Below are 19,245 nucleotides of genomic sequence, written 5' to 3'. Positions count from 1 at the left end.
CTGGGCTGCTGAACTTGGGCTCTCTCCTTTGTTGGGCCGGCCGTTTCTCAAGAACAAAAAAAAAAGCACCGGACCGGCCTAATAATTCCTTAATTTTGGTACGGTTGCCCTCCAAAACAAATCGAATCCCCCCTTCGTTCGTCCACGCCGCAATCCCCCTGGCCGGCCGCACGCGCAGAGGAGTTGGAGGGCGCGGGCATGGGGATGGGGGACGTGGTCCAGCAGAGCGGCCACGGAAGAGGCGAGGCGGGGAACGGCGGAGCTAGGGTTTCCGCGGCGGCAGCGGCTGAAGGCGGCGACGTGGGTGGGAGGCCCACTTGCTGCGTCTGCATGGAACCCTGGACCGACAGCGGTGCCCATCGCATCTGGTGAGTTGTGATTTTTTGTGATGGGGCACAGATATTTTTTTTTCTGCAATTTTGCATAGGAGCACGTAATCCAAGGGGACGTTAAGCGGCTTATTTCCAGGGCGATTGTTTGCCGTTAGATTTGTTATCATGGAAGCGGCAGTGGCAGAATTTGGTTTCGGAGTTGTGAATTGCTGCCAATTCAGACTCAGAACGACTGTATAGACTCGTTTACTCAATTACCCCAAAAATGAGACAATGCCTGGTCTGAGGAACCTTAATATGAGATCAACAGTCTCTAAACATTTTCTACCCATTCTTGGGATTTGCTAGTTTATTTATTATTCAGATCATGTATGCATGGCTTGTGCGTTCCAGCTTCCAGCGATGGTTACTATCGAGAATTTGATTTGGTGCCATTGATCATCACGTGTCTACCCATGCAGTTGCATTCCCTGCGGGCATGTATATGGTAGGTCATGCCTGGAGAGTTGGCTTTCTCGTGGCGGAACCACGAGTGCAAAGGTACCATTATTCATGATTTTGTTTATGCAAAGTCATGCACTCATGCTGAAATTCAGATGCTTCGCAGAATTAAATCAAACCGCTGTGCTCTTTGCTGCATGCAAGGATTTTTTATAACTTGCTTCTGCACATGTCAACATTCTTTGCAGTGCCCTCAGTGCGCTAAACGATTTGCACTCGAGCATATTATCAACCTCTATGCACCAGGAAACCTGTGGGATCGCCATATACAGGTTCACTTTGTTCCCTCAACTGTTCTTCTATGCACATATTGGACTTCTAAACTAAGCATGCATACATGGAATTAATCTTTTTGCAGTTGCATGATTTTATACTGCTGAGCTTTAGCTCAATTTAGTTGTTACTAGTTAGATGCCTGCGTGTTCCTATGCACGTGTTGGTATGGGGCAGAGGTTTTCATGATGCAAATATAGTTCTTCATTCATGTCATTCCACCAGGTGCAGGACCTCAGTCATGTTGGCATTTAGTGTGCATTAAGTTTAACAAGCGAATGAAATTATAATTCATAAACCATGAGTAGCAACTAGCAAATGAAGATTACTCCTACAGCCAGACACTGATGATGCTATTAGAAAAGGCAATGCCTTAATACACAAGGCTAGGCAATAGCATGTTCCACATTAGATCAAATATGTGTTTTGACAATTCAGTAATTCAACTAGAATAGTGATTGTGTGGTTATCCATCACAAATGAGACTAGAAACAATATAACATTTAGTAAAATCTTCCTTCAAGGAATCTTTTAATCTGCCCCCAAAATCCTCCTTCACGGAGCTGGTCGTAGCATTCATCCTTTCTGTATAACAAAACAAAATAATACTAACCATGATCATCTTTTCATGTACTTTTTGACCACCCCACATCTGTTCATTATTGTTGACCAAAAACCCTGTCTTCCTGCATGAGTTTGAATTCCCACATTTAAATATGTTCCTTTTTTATGTATAAGATGTACAAGCAACTTGCTCGTGTACTGTTTGTCACAAGATATGGTAATTTATGCTGCCAATAATATACATTCTCATTCCATGGTCCATGCTGAGTTTGGTCCATGCTGAGTTGAGAACTTCCATTAACCATCGTATTTTTGGTCTTCTCTATTCTATCTAGAAAGATAATAACTGGATGCTTCGTCTCTTTTAGCCCATTTGGATATACAGTTAGGATACATTATAATGATAGTTCTATTCATCATTTCAAAGAAGAGCAAACTGGATTGCCCATCAAAATGATGATGTATTAACTACCACTTATATAAGCAAGCTATCAAATAATTTTGCACAGCTTACCAAATTATATGTGATTATTCACTTCAATATGAGGTCAGCTATTAAATAATTCTGCAAGCTACCAAGTTTACATGCTGTCCATAATAATTACAAAAGCTCCTATAGTGAAAGTAAACTAGAAGAGAATTAAACAGAATATGTTGTTTGCATGAAAATTCAGGATAAAACTCAAAACATACAGACAATAGTAGGTCCATATACGGGGTAAAGGGCTCCCTGAAAATGTTGGTTTCACAACATGTGATTGTGGATACCCATTGAAACAATCAATGTCCATCGGCTTATTCACATTTAAGTACTTTTTGTAGCTTTTCAAGCTTAAACTTATTGGATAAGGCCTGGAGCTTCGCACTCATTCTTGTTTATGGAAAAAATTGCTCAGTTAGCTATTGAAACACCATCCCAATGAGTGCAAAAGGGAATCATATATATCAAAACAAAATTACCATACCCCAGACATGATAGGTTTGCAAAGTTTTCATCAACTATATCATCTTCATTCATGCAGTCATGCTCAACGTGAAGAAGAAATAGAGTCTGTCTTCTTTTTAACTCATGTCATGCAATCCTTTGGATTTATTACATCTTCATCTCCGCTCATCTCTTCTAATTCCTTTAGTCACTTTAATCTATATTTAGGGGGTGGCCCAACAAATATGACAGCTAATTTAAATCTAAAACTAATCACACATTCACACCAGGCTAGAGAAGTAGTACAGTTGGCATCAATTTTTTATGTAAAAACTAACAAATTGAACATAGCATACACTAGAGACGTTACCTAACTTACATTGTCAATTAGGCTATCTTTGAAATCCAATTGAGCAAGTGTTACTTCCAGTTATTGCATTGACCGTTTAGTGTTGAAAACTTTTGTTGTTAAACATGTCTTATTGATTCCTATAGGCACCGGTGACTAGTGGACCAAGTGGATCCGAGACTGATTTGTTGAAACAGGTCCTGGATATACTCCAGGAACCTGCGAGCATGTAAGTTTAACAATTACTTCTTCACTTAAATAAATGTCGTTTTGTTTCAGTGCGTGGCTTAGTAAAATACTCATCTTGGTTTGCTATTTCTAGTGAGAAAGAGTATGGGGTGCATTTCGATGAAATAGTCAAGCGGTTTAGACTGCCTGAGAGGAATATCTGGTAGAACTCTCTCTCTCTCTCATGTAGTCATGTTTTACTAACACACACAGGAAAGAGCAGAGAGTAATCTTAGTGGCTAATATATCATATGGCTTCTTTTGTTATGCAGGGATGCTCTCATGCAGCATGTGGATATGGGAAATATTTACAATACAATTGATGACTTTCACTTCATGCCGGCTGTCTTCGAATGGCATCCTTCTGTACAACAATCTTATTATCAACAGAGAGTGTTAACATTGCAGGTTTTGTGCCTTTATTATCCACATATAAATGTTCTTCAATTAGAATGGTGACTGTGGTTATCCATTACAAATGAGACAAGAAACAATCAACATTTAACAAAATCTCCCCTCAGTAAATCCTTTAATCTGCCCCAAAATCTTCCTTCACAGATCTGGTCGTAGCATTCATCCTTTCTGTATAACAACATACCAATCAAGAACCACTTCCTAAGCATGCACAAATCATGTATTGGATATTTTACAGTTTGTTAGTAAAGTCAAATTGATGAGAATATGTCCAAAGCAACATACAAAATAGTACTATCCACGAGAATCTTTTCATGTAATTTTTTACCATCCCATATCTGTTCATAGTTGTTGGCTGAAACCCTGTGACCCTGTCAATCCTTCATGAGTTCAAATTCCCATATTTAAATTTGTTCTTTTTTACATATGAGATAAGATGTACAAGCAACTTGCTAATGTACTGTTTTTGTCACAAGATATCGTAATTTACACTGCCAATCGTATACATCGTCATTCCATGTGGGGTTTGGAGAAAATCCATTGGCTAGTGTTTTACCGGCCTTCTCTATTCTAGTTAGATAATAACTAGATTCTTCATCTCATTTAGCCCATTTGGGTATAGTATTAGGATCTGTTGCAATGATAGTTCTATTCGTTGAATAAGAACAAACTGGATTGCCCATCAAAATGAAACATTAAGTACCACTTATATAAGCAAGCTATCGGATAATTTTGCAAAGCTTACCAAATCTCTGTTATTATCCACTTTAATATAAGGACATCTATCAAATAGTTTTGCAAGCTGCCAATTTCAGGCTTCACAACACAACATGTTATTGTGCATACCCATTGAAACAATTAATGTCCATTAGCTTATTCACATCTAAGTATTTACTGTAGGTCTATAGCCTTTTCAAGCTTAAGCTTATTGGATAAACCCTGGAGCTTTGCACTCATTCTTGTTTATGGAAAAAAAAGGTTTAGTTAGTTATTGAAACGCACCATCCCAATGAGTGCAAAAGGGAAATCATTATATTAAAGCAAAATTAGCATACCTCAAAACATATATAACTATATATGCATCGTCTATATACATGTTAGGTTTGCAAAGTTTTTGTCAACTACATCATCTTTGTTCCAGTCAATAGGAAGAAGAAACAATATCTTTTCTTTGTTTCCTGATGTATTGCATTTAAAATCATGCATTCCTTTGGATTTATTACATCTTCATCGCTCATCCCTTCTAAATCATGTAGACCTTTTTATCTATTCAGGGGGTGGCCCAACAAATATACAACTAATTTAAATCTAAAATTAATCTGGTCGGGCTACAAAATAGTACATTTGGCATCAACTTTTTAGGTAAACTAACAAATTAAACATGGCACCAAATGTTAGGGAAGTTTACCTAACTTACATTGTCAGTTAGGCTATCTTTGAAATCGAATGGAGCAAGTTTTAGTTCCAGTTATTGCATTGACCATTTAGTCAAACCTTTAGCTGATGAACATGTCTTATTGATTCCTATAGGCACCCGTGACTAGTGGACCAAGTGGATCCGAGAGTGATTTATTGAAACAGGTCCTGGATATACTCCATGAACCTGCGAACATGTAAGTTTAACATTTACTACTTCACTTAACAAATAAATGTTGCTTTGTTTCAATGTGTGGGATAGTAAATTACTCATCTTGGTTTGCTATTTCTAGTGAGAGAGAGCACGGGGTGCATGTTGATGAAATAGTCAAGCGATTCAGGCTGCCTGAGAGGAATATCAGGTAGAACTCTCTCTCTCTCTCTCTCTCATGTTTCACTAACACAGGAAAGAACAGGTAGTAATCTTAGTGGCTAATATATTTTATGGCATCATTTTTTATGCAGGGATGCTATCATGCAGCTTGTGGATATGGGATGTATTTACAATACAATTGATGATTTTCACTTCAAGTCAGCTGGCATCCCTGATTTGCATCCTTCGGTACAGCAAACTTATTATCAACAGAGAATGTCAACATTTCAGGTTCTGTGCTTTTATTATCAACATAAGTGTTTTTCAATTATAATGGTGACTGTGTGGTTATCCATCACAAATGAGACAAGAAACAATCAACATTTAATAAAATATCCCCTCAGGAAATCCTTTAATCTGCCCCGGAAATCCTCCTTCACAGATCTGGTTGTAGCATTCATCCTTTTTGTATAACAACATACCAATCAAGAACCACTTCCTAAGCATGCACAAATCATGTATTGGGTATTCAATAGTTTGTTAGTAAAGCCAAATTGATGAGAATATGTCCAAAACAACATACAAAATAATACTATGAGGATCTTTTCATGTAGTACAGTTGGCAGCAACTTTTTATGTAAACTAAGAAATTGAACATTGCACCAAATGTTAGGGAAGTTTACCTAACTTACATTGTCAGTTAGGCTATCTTTGAAATCCCATTGAGCAAGTTGTAGTTCCAGCCATTGCATTGACCGTTTAGTGTTGAAAACTTTTGTTGTTAAACATGTCTTATTGATTCCTATAGGCACCGGTGACTAGTGGACCAAGTGGATCCGAGACTGATTTGTTGAAACAGGTCCTGGATATACTCCAGGAACCTGCGAGCATGTAAGTTTAACAATTACTTCTTCACTTAACAAATAAATGTTGTTTTGTTTCAGTGTGTGGGTTAGTAAATTGCTCATATTTGTTTGTCATTTCTAGTGAGAAACAGCACGGGGTTCATTTTGATGAAATAGTCAAGCGGTTCAAACTGCCTGAGAGGAAGATCATGTAGAGCTCTCTCCCATCTTTCGCTAACACACACACACACACACACAAAGGAAAGAGCAGAGTAATCTTAGTGGCTAATATTTTATATGGCTTCATTTGTTATGCAGGGATGCTCTCATGTACCATCTGGATGCAGGGCATATTTACACAACTATTGATGATTATCACTTCGTACCAGTAATTTGGGGATGAAGCTGTAGCAAAATCAAACATATTGTTCTGCATGGCAGCCTGCTGTACATACAACCAGAGTGTGTAATAATTATAATCGCATGTTTAAGCTAATATGTCCTATACTTAAATGTTGGTGCATTGGCATGGTTTAAATTTCATGCCAACTCCATAAATTTGCAGCGATGCTTCAATTTTTACGCACTCCATTTAGTTATGTATTCTAGATCAAATTCTGCCCTCTCGACACAATGATGTTGCACTTGGGTGGCTCCAAAAAAAGACAATTCTAAGCAGAGAAAGAACGTCCGTCCAAAGCCTTACAAACTTGTGACGGGTGTTGCATATGATCCGTTGTTCCATCGAAGCAGCAAAAAACTGCCTGGCCTTGTTTACTTTCCAAATTTTTTGCAAAATTGCTACAGTATCTCTTTCGTTTGTATGTGATAAATATTGTCCAATCATAGACTAACTAGGCTCAAAAGATTCGTCTCGTCAATTTCGACCAAACTGTATAATTAGTTTTTATTTTCATCTATATTTAATACTTCATGCATACGTCTAAAGATTCGATGTAACGGGGAATCTGAAAAATTTTGCAAAAATTTTGGGGAACTAAACAAGGCATATTCAAAATAAAGTTAAATTTATATGGTACAAGATGGATAAATTGATACTCCATCAAGGTTCGTATACCTTCCAACAAATTGAAATATACGTATATATGCATACGTATATATGCATACAGGAAATGTGCCTGCGTGCGTGCAAATGTATATCTCCTACAACTAAAAAGAGTAAAACAATGACAAATCCTTCGTGCGGCTTTCGTTTCGTCCTTCTGCCCATTCCCGTCGTGCATCCGCGTCCGCGTCTTCTGCTAAATGGAAACCTCCAGCCCTCCACTTAGAGCATCTCCAACAATTGGCAAAATTTGGCTTGTCAAATCTTGAGTTTTGGCAAGTTGCTAAAATAGATGGCAAATAAAATTTTATGTCATCTCCAATAGTTTGCTATTTTGAGTTACCAAATTACAAAATCTAGGGCCCACTTGTACCTAAACCCAACTACCGTCGATCCCCCGCACCCCCTTCCGCGCGACGACGCATCGCGGCCTGGGCGCCGCCCTTCGTACGTGATCGTCGCCGGCCACAGTACGTATACGCCAAGGCTGTTCATCTCGTCGGCTTCCGTAGACGAGAAGATCGCTCCGATCAGGTTCGTCGCCCGACCATCTTCATGTATTCGCGTCGATAGGTTGCTGATCGTGTATGTTTGTTATACTGACCTGATCGAACATTCATATTTAAGTAGGTTCACCAATTGAATATTTATTTTAATTAAATCATCTCTCACCCAAACACTGCTCAATCAGGAATCATGTCTAGATGAACACGATGGCAAGATGAACACGATATAGAATCAACATCACCAAGACGTACACACGGTACTGAAATATATACTCGATCAGGAAGATGAACTGAAATATCCATCGATCAGAAATATACTCGACGGCGGATATATATACCTGATCAAAATGTACGCGATGATATAATCTGGATCAGCAGTTCTCCTACTACGATGGATCACGCCCTGATCGTCGGGCATGGATCAGCGACACTACGATGGATCAGAAAGATGTACACGTGCAGAACTCTGATTGCGGCATGGCGGAGATTGAGAGATTGGCAAGGGATGGAGATGGACAGGGCATGGACATCAAACATACCTGATCACGGCAGCCGGCGGAGGAGACCTCCTCGCGACGCAGTTGCGCACCTGGTCGCGGGGATCTTGCCCAGCGGGAGGAGATCCTGGTCGCGGCCGAGACGAACGCGGAGGCGCTTCAGTTCCAGTCGGGGAGGTGAAGAACGAAACGAAAATTCCCTCGCATATATGCTCGGCGACGGCGCGGGAACAGTCCGGGAAATTTCACGAGGGCGCGCGAAGTGGAGTCGAGGGGCGCGCGCGGCGTTTGCGACGGCCTCCGCGCCGCGAATACTTGTTCGCGCGGAACAAAAGGATGACAAGTGTCGGGAATTGGCAAGTCCTTTTAGCAAATTGTTGGAGTTGGTTTTTTGCCTCTTTTGCCAAATTTTTAGGATGGCAACTCCATTTAGCAAACTCTTGGAAATGCTCTTAGAGCATCTCCAACAAGTTTGTATAATTCACTTGGTATATCTTGGGTTATACCAAGTTGCTATTTTGTTTAGCAAGTGCAAATAAGATGTGTCTCCAACAATTTGGTATTCTCACTTGCTAAAATTGAAAAACTTGGCCCATCTACCTCCAAAACCCAATTGGCCCATCGACCTCCAGAACTTCACGCGGCCTGTCCTCCACCCGCACGGCGCCGACCCTTCTCCTTCCGCACGCGAGTCCGTCCGCGCACACGACGCTCCTCCTTCCGCACGACGCAGGCAGTCGGGGCTCACGCACGTCGCTACAGTACTCCGGCGATCCCTACACTCACGGTGTCGCTGTCAACAAAGCAGTTGCTTGATCGTTCTGCACTGAAAAAAAATAAAATGGCCTGTTGCTTAATCGTTCTGCACTGCTGTCAATCATTGATTTGCTGCTGTCGCTGTCAACAAAGCAGTGCATCTGATCGGCCTGCATGCTGTCGACTCAGGTTGATTTGCCGGCCAGGCAACACTTTTCTAGCGCGGGAGATGGTTTGGCGCGCGCGGGAGGCGACGCGCGAGCGCGGGAGCGGAGGTGGCGACGGAGAATTTCGCGGATACAAAGCTCCGTCGCGCGCGTATAGTTCCGCGCGCGGAAGCCGGATTTACGCAGTTTGGAAATATACAAAGTGAGTTTACAAAGTTGTTGGAGAAGTGTTTTTCAGTTTTTGCTAAAATTTTAAGAATACCAAGTGGGTTTACAAACTTGTTGGAGATGCTCTTACCTATCTTCACCGTGAGATCCCCTTCCCCTTTCCAACGCGAGCAGACACCAAATACCCCCGATCCCCTTCGCCTGGCTTCGTGAACCGTAGCGGCTCCGCCTCGCCTGCCGCCGTGAACCGCATCTGCGTCCGCATCGGCACCGCCTCGCCTGGCTCCGTGAACCGCAGCGGCGCCGCCTCGCCTGCCGCCGTGAACCGCATCGGCGTCCGCATCGGCACCGCCTCGCCTGTCTTCTCCGTTGAGATCGGCATCCGCATCGGCATGTTTTGGTCGGTCCGCTTGCGCATGCGATCCCGCACTCCGCGACTCCCGGCTTCCTCAAAATGCCACCCGCAGAGCCCCGCACGACATGCGTTGAGACAAATGCCATCAGACAACACGAAAAAAAACCAATGAAGACAGGACCCGACCGCCTCCGACCTCCTCAGTCGCCACCGCAGTGCCTCCCCTTCCTTCTCGATCCCCGCCGCCCCTGCACCAACGCCGAGTCACGCGGAGAGGATCCAGCAGGCCAGGCACCAGCGGGATCCAGCAGGGCGCGCGGCCCTCCCAGATCCGAGCGACCGCCGGCAAACCCAGCCCGCCGCCATCCTGGTCTTCGAGGCCATGCTCTCCCTCGCCAGGCCAGGACGCCATGATGGATCAAGCCTCGAGGCAGGCGGTGTGAGGCCAAGGGCGGTGGCACCTCACCAGCAAGCGCCACCTCCTCCCACAGATCCGTCGACACCTTCAACTCCTACGCCCGTAAACCTACCACCCCCGCATCCTTGTTTCTTTGTCCATCACTAGGGTTTGCGTCCTCAGGGTGCACAGCATGGATTGATTTGCTCTCCCCAGTCATGCCGATCTGTAGAATGGGAATATATTGATATCGATTTTGGTTTAGAATATTGGTTTAGTAGAACGACTGTCTTTAAGCATTCAAAACCTGAAAAGGTAGGCCAATTTTAAAGATATGAATAGCTAAAGAGGTGTAGGTGGGCTTCAGAAGAAGTTTTGATATTTGGGAAATTTACAAACCAAGCATGAAAATCAGACTAATTTCTTTAGTAACAGGTTAACATATCTGGTTGTGGTACATGCTATCGTTGTTATTTCCTTTGCATGTTGTATTTCTTGGTGGCGTTTTTTGCTCGATTTGTGTGTTGCTCCTCTTCAGTAGGGTAATATTCTTTCCCTTATGATATAAACTTTTGCTTTCAAAATAGAGTGACAGTATGCTTTGATTCTACAGATATTTCTGAGAATTGCGTAACTGCATAATCTTAATAGGGAGTTCCATTTTGGGGTATCACCACAAATTATTTGGAAGAGGGGTTCAGTCGAAGAACTTAGGTTATACTTCGACAAAGAATAGAAGGTGAGTTCCCATCTTGTTTTTTTCCTTTGAACAACTCTAGAAATTTGTTGCTATGAAATATTATGGCCATGAGTAGAACCATTGTTGTGCACACAAGTTATCATCAAAGCAGATATGTTAATATTGTTATTCCTACAAGACCGAAATTTTGTTTGCTAAAATTTGGATGGTTCTGAAAACTTTTATGTCCAATGTATATGTGCTGAACGACCCTCTAGGCGATGATAAATTATAAATATGATTCATGAAACCTATTTAAAGGACTATACTTCAGTTATATTGGCTTCACAAAGTTTGGTTATCTCCTACAACTAAAAAGAAAGAAAGTAAGATCATCGTTTTGTGCGGCAATTGTAGCTCCGTCGGTCCACTTCACCCCCTGCGACCTCCGTGATTCTACCACACCCCAGCCAGGTACCACGTCTAGAGAACCAGGTACATTGTGTACCTTGTTCGCACCACGGTAGCCTGAACCCTGCCCCGCCAGGCCGACCATAACAGGCATTACCTCATTGACCAGCAGCTCATAACAGCCTGGACTAGGACAAGGATTTATTTTTCTTTGGTCTATATGGTCTGTCATAGTGTACTGTACATGGTCTGGCAATAAGGAATATAATTATTTGCTAGGATGGATGCCGAGTTGTTTACATGTGTGCGGGCTGTCTGTTTTCTGGTTATGACAAGGCTTGTATGCAGACATGTGTTCTTTTGGTGGTTTTCTTGAGGTGTTGAATTGATAAAATATGATTTGAGGTGTCTTCATGCATCAACCAGTCCCTAAATTTCCCATTGCTAATAAGAAACAAAACACCTAAACACAGGTCTTGCATTGGATTCAAAATAACTTGTTCATACTTGCGGCCAAGCCTTTGGCCTGTGGTTTAATTAATCACTCTATAATTTGGTGATTTAATATATGCAAAATATATTCTGCTGCCACTACTTTTCATAAGGTATTCCCCATGTCCAATTACACAAATGGATGTACGAGTTGCACAAACTTCTTGAATAGACAGGAAATAGAAGAACAACACTAGAAAATTTTGTCTCACTTGCCTTGCTGTCATGATGAGATTTGTATTGGAAGTTATATATTTGTTTCTTCAGATGCAGTAAGTATGTTTTCAAGTAAGTTAGTGTCATTGTTTTTTACAAGTTGGCTTGAAAGAACTTTCTGGCTACATTTTGGGCACTCTGTAATTTTGTGCCACCAGCATTGGCCTATTTAGTAATTTAGACCATGGTCAAAATTTGACTTGTGATCTGCTAGGTTATAGACCATATTCAGAAATTTAAGGATCTGAGATTTCAGAAAAGAAATTAAACTATTAAAGGATGTGCAGGACTTCTGATCCTCTGTGCCATTATCTCAGAATTCTTGTGTGATTATCTGAGAATATAGTTATAAAGTTATAATGATTCTTGTGATCTGCTATTATTAAGTCTACTTATAGGCCAGCTGAAAAGAATTATAGTTGCTTTTGACCAAGTCATTCTGGGATCTAATTTTTTTCTTAATAGTTGCTAAAAATGACTGAAGCTAAGTGCTAATAAATCATTTTATTACCAATTGCTTAGTTGAGTAAAACATTTACTTACAAAAATCTGAGCTAAAGTTGGGCATTTGTGATTTTAGTGATCCTTTCAAACCATCATATACTTACCATGCTTATAGTGATGGATGCAGCAGGTTCATTTTTTTATGCTTACCATGCTTATAGACCTCAGATAGTGTTTTGTTTATGTTCTTTCTATATTCTTGTCTTTCCTAGCTTTTGTCCTTTGTCCATGGCTGGTTCTTCTGTTCGTTGGCACCCAGGAGCGGTAGTAAACTTCATTTGCTTCATGCATGATACGACACATGTGCTTTTGCTGATAATGAGGCAATGTATTGTGACATGGAGTACAAATGGTGTTTATTTCTTTTTTATCTTTTTAAGCAATTCTCTCCTAACTAGATGGCTACTTTAGTATTGTTATTGACTAAGGGCCTGTTTGGGGTGGCTCCAACTCCAGTCAGAGCGGCTCTGCTCCAGAAATCCAGCTGGAGCTGGCTCTGAGTGGAGTTGGAGCTGTCTTTTGGGAGTGTTTGGCTAGAATGATACTCTGAGCTCCAGAGTTCTGTTTGTCTGTGTTGTTTGCCCACTTTGCCCTTGGTTTACAAGTGTAATTGATACCCAGTAGCAGCAAACTAGTTAACTAAAATTAAATTCCAACATGGTTTAAAAAAAATCCAACATATTACATGATTGTCATCCGAAATAATAATTCCTAATAACTTTAACAATCCATCAAAGGAAAAATCGTACATTACAAGTTTAATAAAATAACCTGAGAACACAAAATACATATAGTTTGAGAGCATGATTACATTAATTCCAAGCTAATGCGATGGATGTAGCCAAACTATCACGAAATGCGTCCATAGTCACAAAGCTTGCTTCAAATGTAGATGTATCGGAGGCATGGCGAGACACAGCAGCTTCTTCATCCACAGCCATTGTCGAGGTGTTGGCACAAGGGTTCCAGTGATCAGAACCAATGTTTACAATGCCTCGAAAACAAATTGTTAACTTTTTCCATGCCTTAAAATCTTCCTTCAATTTGTCCCACTTGTTCTTGATTTGTCCCTTGACCAATTCAATACCCACCCGATCTTTAAACCCTTTCTCAACCTCAGCATACCCAACTGAGTTCAAGAATGTATTTGGCCGATTTCCTTTCTCAACTTGCTCAGCCAACAAAGCACAAAGGATCCGAGTGTTCTCTACGTTCCAGTCAATTTCCGGCATCTATACCAACTCAACACAACAATTCAGAATAGGAAAAACAATTCGCTAAATTGAACTACATAGCACCAAATTCATCCCAAAATTGGACAACTACAGACCATCTAGTGCAAATCATGAACTCTCTGTAAAAAAAAATAGCTCCAGAGGCTGCTGAAGGTATACCTTGCTAGGTTGATGGGGGCGGCGGTCCAGGTGCTCTTCTTTCTCCTTCCTCGCCGGCAGGTCCAGGTGCTCCTTCCTCGCCGGCAGGTCCAGGTGCTCTTCTTTCTCTTCTTCTCTTGTAGGGTTAGGGTTAGGGAACGGGGCGCCGGCGCTGGTCCTTCAGGGAGACGGCGGGGAGGAAGGGCCGAGGGGGGAGAAGAGAGGAGGAGGGAGGGGGGCCGCGCGCTGGGTGGCGGCGCTGCCAGACGAGGGGGCGGCGGCGCTGCCAGACGAGGCCCGGCGGCGGGCGCTGGGAGGCGGGCGCTCGCGCGCGTGGGAGGCGGGCGCTGCGGACTGGCGAAGGGCGGGTCGCGGGGTCGGGCGGGGGGAAGGAGAAAGAAAGAAAAAATAACGTTTCGCCTGGTGGGAGTGTGTAATGGATGGCAATTGCGGGTAATTTCCTTATAACTCCATGTCTACGTCTATTTTGAGGGATTCTGGAGTAGCAAATGAGGTACTCCACACAATTGAACTAGAGCTCCACAAACTCCATGGAGTTGGGCTGCTCCAATATTGTTTGGAGTTGGGGTGTTTGGCTAGCTCCAGCCAACTCTGGGGTGAAGTTCGGCTCTGGAGCCACCCCAAACAGGCTCTAAATTAAATTTGAGTAATAGCAACCATCTGTTAGTCTTGGCTAGACAGAGCACATGTTTCTCTCTAGCGAAACTCACCATGTTTTATGGATGTATTTGTTTTCCCTTGAGTGAATTATAAATTTAGATGTCTTAACTATTATCTGAACTTTTGGAACCTGGTCATGTGCCGAGCGTGAGATTGCTGCCCTGAACTAATATTGCTATCTGAACTAATACCAAGCCTTACCAAATTCGATTTTGCTACAAAACTTATCAAGTGTGCATATGTCCATCGTGTCCTTTTACTGGATCCGCCCTTACTGTTGGTCTTTGTTTTGTTGGTTTGCTCTGTAGTGATGGAGAGTTTAGGGAGAAACTAACTTGCGGGCCAGCACAAGCAAATGGATAGTTTTGTAAATGTACTGGCATAGGCAAGCACGTAATGTTGCTATGCACATTTCGCTCAGTTTAATAATAGCAATATATGATGTTCATAATTTCATAATAGCAATATGAATAGTTTGTCTCGTCAATGTGTGGTGTTCATAATTTCTATTGGTGTATTACTAATTACAGTTACTCATGTAGTGATATATTATCCGTAATAGTTAGGTTTATCTATTGGTTAATTATTTCATATGGTATGATAACTCTTCTCAGGTTCTACTGCAAAGCATATAATGAACAGTTCTCAGGTGTAACTACTGAGTAGGAGCCTGAATCATCCACTAATACTCTTGAGTGGGTGGCATCTGTTCTTAATGTTTTGTTCAGGATACCAGAATTGTTCAAGAACCTGGTGTCCTTCATCCATGGATTAGTTGCTGTATTGGTCAGTTTGCTTACTTTCCCTTTCTTTTGTCTCATTATGGATTTTTGAACTATGACTCCTTTAGTGTTGTCAGCTGCTACTTGTATTTTTAATATCACAAAACTACTTACTGCAATGCAGGCCATACTTTTTATTCACGATTGAAGGCTCTTCTCACTTAAGCACCTCACCGTGCCCTACTGGATATCCTCCTGGTATTAGTTTTTTTCTTCCAACTCCTTCTTAGACTTATGTTACATGCCCTACTGGATATCCTCCTGGTATTAGTTTTTTTCTTCCATCTCCTTCTTAGACTTATGTTACACAAAAATTCTATTTACCATCTTGATTCATGGAAGATGTCAGTTACACTTAGTTTTGCTTAGTGGTAAATAATGGTAATATTGTTATTAGTTGTAGAAACACATTTAGAATTTTTGTGTTCGGCAAGCTTTTTTTCTGCCAAATTTACATTGAAACTGAAGATGAATGCAATCCAATAGCTATATTTTGTTGCCTCTTGTGAGTTTGAATAGTGCCTGCTCCAAACCAATGTGAAACTTCAGTTGTAAGAACTTTTCACTCTATGTTCTCTTGCAAATTTTGATAGTTGGCATCACGAAATCAGATAGTTCTCATTTTCTGTGTGTTCTAATGTTCCAAGATTTATAATGTGACCACACTGAGAGCTGCTATGCAATCCCAAAATTTAGAGTCCAACGTAGTTTCATTTCTGAAAGTGAATTTATTATTTCAGCTTGACCATTGTGCTGACAGATGTTTTTTTAATTTGCACCAACTCCCTTTGACAATAGTGTAAACAACATCCAGGCCATGAAGAGAATTGGCATTCATATAATGCTGGTAAGTAATTTGTGTCCTCTGAACTTTATGAAAGAAAAAATAGTAGAATGGTGGACCGCTGGTAGAATAAAAACAATATTGCCTAATCTAGATAGAGAACAAGAAAACCGATTTCTAGGGACACCAGCTTACTGTACTATTGAGTTTGTGTTCTCTGCTAATCGTGTGCTAATTATTGCTAATTATTGGTACATGCAGGCTAGACATGCGCTACACTGTAGGATTGTAGGCTGTCATTCCATGGCTAATTGGGTATGGTTCTAAACTGTCTCAACTGGAAGCTTTAATCCTAAGGGTAGTTTGGCACATGAAGAAAGACATCAGAACCTGCAAAGGCACATTTCAGGAGTTGTTTCTATTAGTTGGTCCAACAATATTGCACAGACCACAGAGAAAAATGTCTTTTTTATGGACACCCTTTTCACGTTTTTCAGTGTTTGATTCATGTGAGAATATTTTTTTTTTTTGGGGGGGGGGGGGATTGCAATATTCTTTTCTAGAATACCCTTGCCCAAGCAAGAATAGGAGGACGAGCCTCCACCTAGCTGAGATTCAGATCCTTGTGAACACCTGAAGCTACTAAAGAAAAAGGTAAACGAATGCTCCAATGCTTATAACTAATTATTTGCTGTTAGTTTTTCACTTTTTTGGATTTATTTTTAGTTTTGCAATGAATAGGAGAGTAACGGATGGAATTAGAAAGAGGAGGGATGTTGATGGCAATGACATGATGTCAATATAAATGCAACACCGTAGGATAATCCCCGCTGGAATGAATACCTGTGCACCGAACAAGGCCTGTGTCTGTTGGACCGAGCTAATGCTGTATAATGTGGAGATTGAAGACCACAGAAAAAGTGAAAGGTTTCATAAAGTATGGTGCAATCTATTAGTAAAATTTTGGTCTTATCATGAAATAGTCATTGATTTAGAACGACTATTTACCAAGTTTGATGAATATTTAACGTGTGTTACTCTAGATGTATATTTCTTAAATGTTGGTTATTTCCATGTATTTAAAAATGTGGGCTATTCTTAACATTGGCTATTTCCATGTATTTAAAGATATGGGTTACTTGAATCTGTGAAAGTTGATCTCATATATTTTTCTTTCTGTTGCAACACAAGGAAAAGCCTATATAGTAGAGTTGATGAGCCGACACCATGCTTTACATGACTGGTTAATTTCACAAGCTTTGCTTTTTGAATTAAATAAATTTCACTTTAATGTCTGTATTTAATTTTATAGTATTGCTATTTTATCGTGTGATCCTTGTGTTTTTAGTATAAAATCTTAGTCGTCCCGTAGCAACGCACGGGTATGCTACCTAGTAGTGATATACGTATATGCATATCTGCGCACCAGGAAAATTGACTCGGGAAGCCTTATAGATTAAACAATGGCTGTGTACTTATTTAAGTTCTTTAGTTTGAGTTGCATGATCATACACTCTTAAACAATCATCAGGCCTTGCACCAGCCTTGCCTTAACCTCATGTAATATAATCCTAAGCAAAAAAAAAAGTCCCTTAAATCAAAATTCAATCTATTTTTAATTAGCTTACACGCCGTTGTCTAGTTCAACATCTTCTTTGCATCCGCCAGGCTAATCAGTTATTAGTAAATTATAAAAACAATGCAAATTATTAGAGATGGCTTGAGTTGGAGCCATGGTTTGGCTGTGGTCGAGCAGCACGTAGGCTCAAGCTCACCATCGTCAATTCACCATTTGAAGAGCCATGTTTCAACCGGCAGCACAGGACCGATTTGGCCGCTTCCACACAATAACGCAAGATGTTGGCGGCGACACCGAACGACACGGGCGTATAACAAGAACAACACTGCCTGATTTTTTTCCCTTAGATGCCAACGATGGATTGACTGAAGCTTCTTTGTCATGGCCCGTAGCATATTCCATAGGAAAAACGGTTCACTTTTCCTTCCCTAACTTTTATAAAAGTTTATTTTTCTCCTTGAACTCCAAAACCGGTTAAAACACCTCCTTAACATTTTAAACTATACACTTTACCTCCCTAGAGCGGTTTTAAAGACAGTTTTATCTTTATCTTTTGTATTTATTTCAACTTAAACTTTAAAAACTCATAGTAAATCAAAGAAAAATAATAAAATAGATATAATTTTATTAGACTCCACATGAGTAGAGTCTAATACGGTATGCTTTAGATCTACGCAGTGAATATATATAATACGGTATGCTTTAGTACAAAGTTTATTGTTGTAGATTTAGATCTAAGCTTTTCTGTAATTAATTAGAATAATTTATAACTGCAACTTCTATGGTGCAATTATAACTGCAACTTGAACTGTATTCTTGAACTGTAAAATTATGGTAAACTTTTTATCACTGGTCTTATTATAACTGCAACTTCTATGGTGCAATTATGGTAGAATTTAATTATAGATTTATTTACGGTTTATAAGCATAAACCGTAAATAAATCTGTAACTAAGTTATACATTTTTAGTATAGTTCAAGAATACAATAATTAGACCACCATAAAAAAATCACCACAATTGGACCAAAAATCTGCAGTTACGAATTATTCTAATTAATTAAAGAAAATCATATATCCAAATTTGTAGCACAAATTTTGTACTAAAACATACTATGTTATATATTTATTGTGTAGATCTAGTCACGTGAGGTCCAACAAAATTGGATTTTTTTATTTTATGATTTTTCTGTGATTTACTATGATTTTCTTAAAGATTCAGCTGAAATAAATAAAAAGCAAAAAAATACAAAACTGTCTACAAAATCACTCTAGAGAGGTAAAACTCATGGTTTAAAAAGTTGAGGGAGGTGATTTGCCGGATTTTAGAGTTCAAGAAGAAAATACAGAATTTCACAAAAGTTAAGGGAGGAAAAATGAGCTTTTTTCCTTTTCCATACGACTATCATGCATCCTATATATCAGGCCCACTGGCCCATAATTCTTCATCTACTGCTACTGGCCCTCGTTTTTTTTTTGAGGCAGCCCTCGATCGTGATCACCCATTTCACTTCACCCATCGCTTCGCTCCTTCAAACCCCAACAAACCCTCATGTCGTCGCCGCCGCCGCCGCCGCCGCCGCCGCCACCACCACCACCGTCACCGCCACCGCCGGTGGCCACAGAGGAGGAGGATAATGAGGAGGAGACAACGGACGACGACGAGATGGATGAC

The 19,245-nt window shown here is 40.6% G+C and overlaps 1 protein-coding gene and 1 long non-coding RNA gene across 3 annotated transcripts; both read left to right on the top strand.

Annotated features, from left to right (window-relative positions):
• Positions 106 to 6,869, top strand: LOC8078030. The gene is made up of 12 exons (XM_002468632.2): positions 106 to 368; positions 794 to 872; positions 1,022 to 1,105; positions 3,091 to 3,173; positions 3,267 to 3,335; positions 3,445 to 3,580; positions 5,117 to 5,199; positions 5,296 to 5,364; positions 5,468 to 5,606; positions 6,124 to 6,206; positions 6,303 to 6,371; positions 6,479 to 6,869. Exons 1-12 carry the CDS (start codon positions 199 to 201, stop codon positions 6,561 to 6,563), a joined length of 1,149 nt encoding a protein of 382 aa, XP_002468677.2. The 5' UTR covers positions 106 to 198; the 3' UTR covers positions 6,564 to 6,869.
• LOC110434622 lies at positions 7,535 to 17,163 on the top strand. Of its 2 annotated transcripts, none has more exons than XR_002452170.1 (7): positions 7,535 to 7,760; positions 10,686 to 10,811; positions 15,043 to 15,214; positions 15,335 to 15,408; positions 16,009 to 16,057; positions 16,256 to 16,648; positions 16,736 to 17,163. It is a non-coding gene; the product is annotated as an uncharacterized LOC110434622 (long non-coding RNA). The 2 variants fall into 2 exon arrangements; XR_002452169.1 differs by lacking the exon at positions 7,535 to 7,760 and adding an exon at positions 9,481 to 10,195.

This window comes from Sorghum bicolor, chromosome 1 (assembly GCF_000003195.3).
Source record: "Sorghum bicolor cultivar BTx623 chromosome 1, Sorghum_bicolor_NCBIv3, whole genome shotgun sequence".
NCBI classification, from domain to species: Eukaryota; Viridiplantae; Streptophyta; class Magnoliopsida; order Poales; family Poaceae; genus Sorghum; species Sorghum bicolor.
This window is presented reverse-complemented; position numbering and strand designations above follow the sequence as displayed.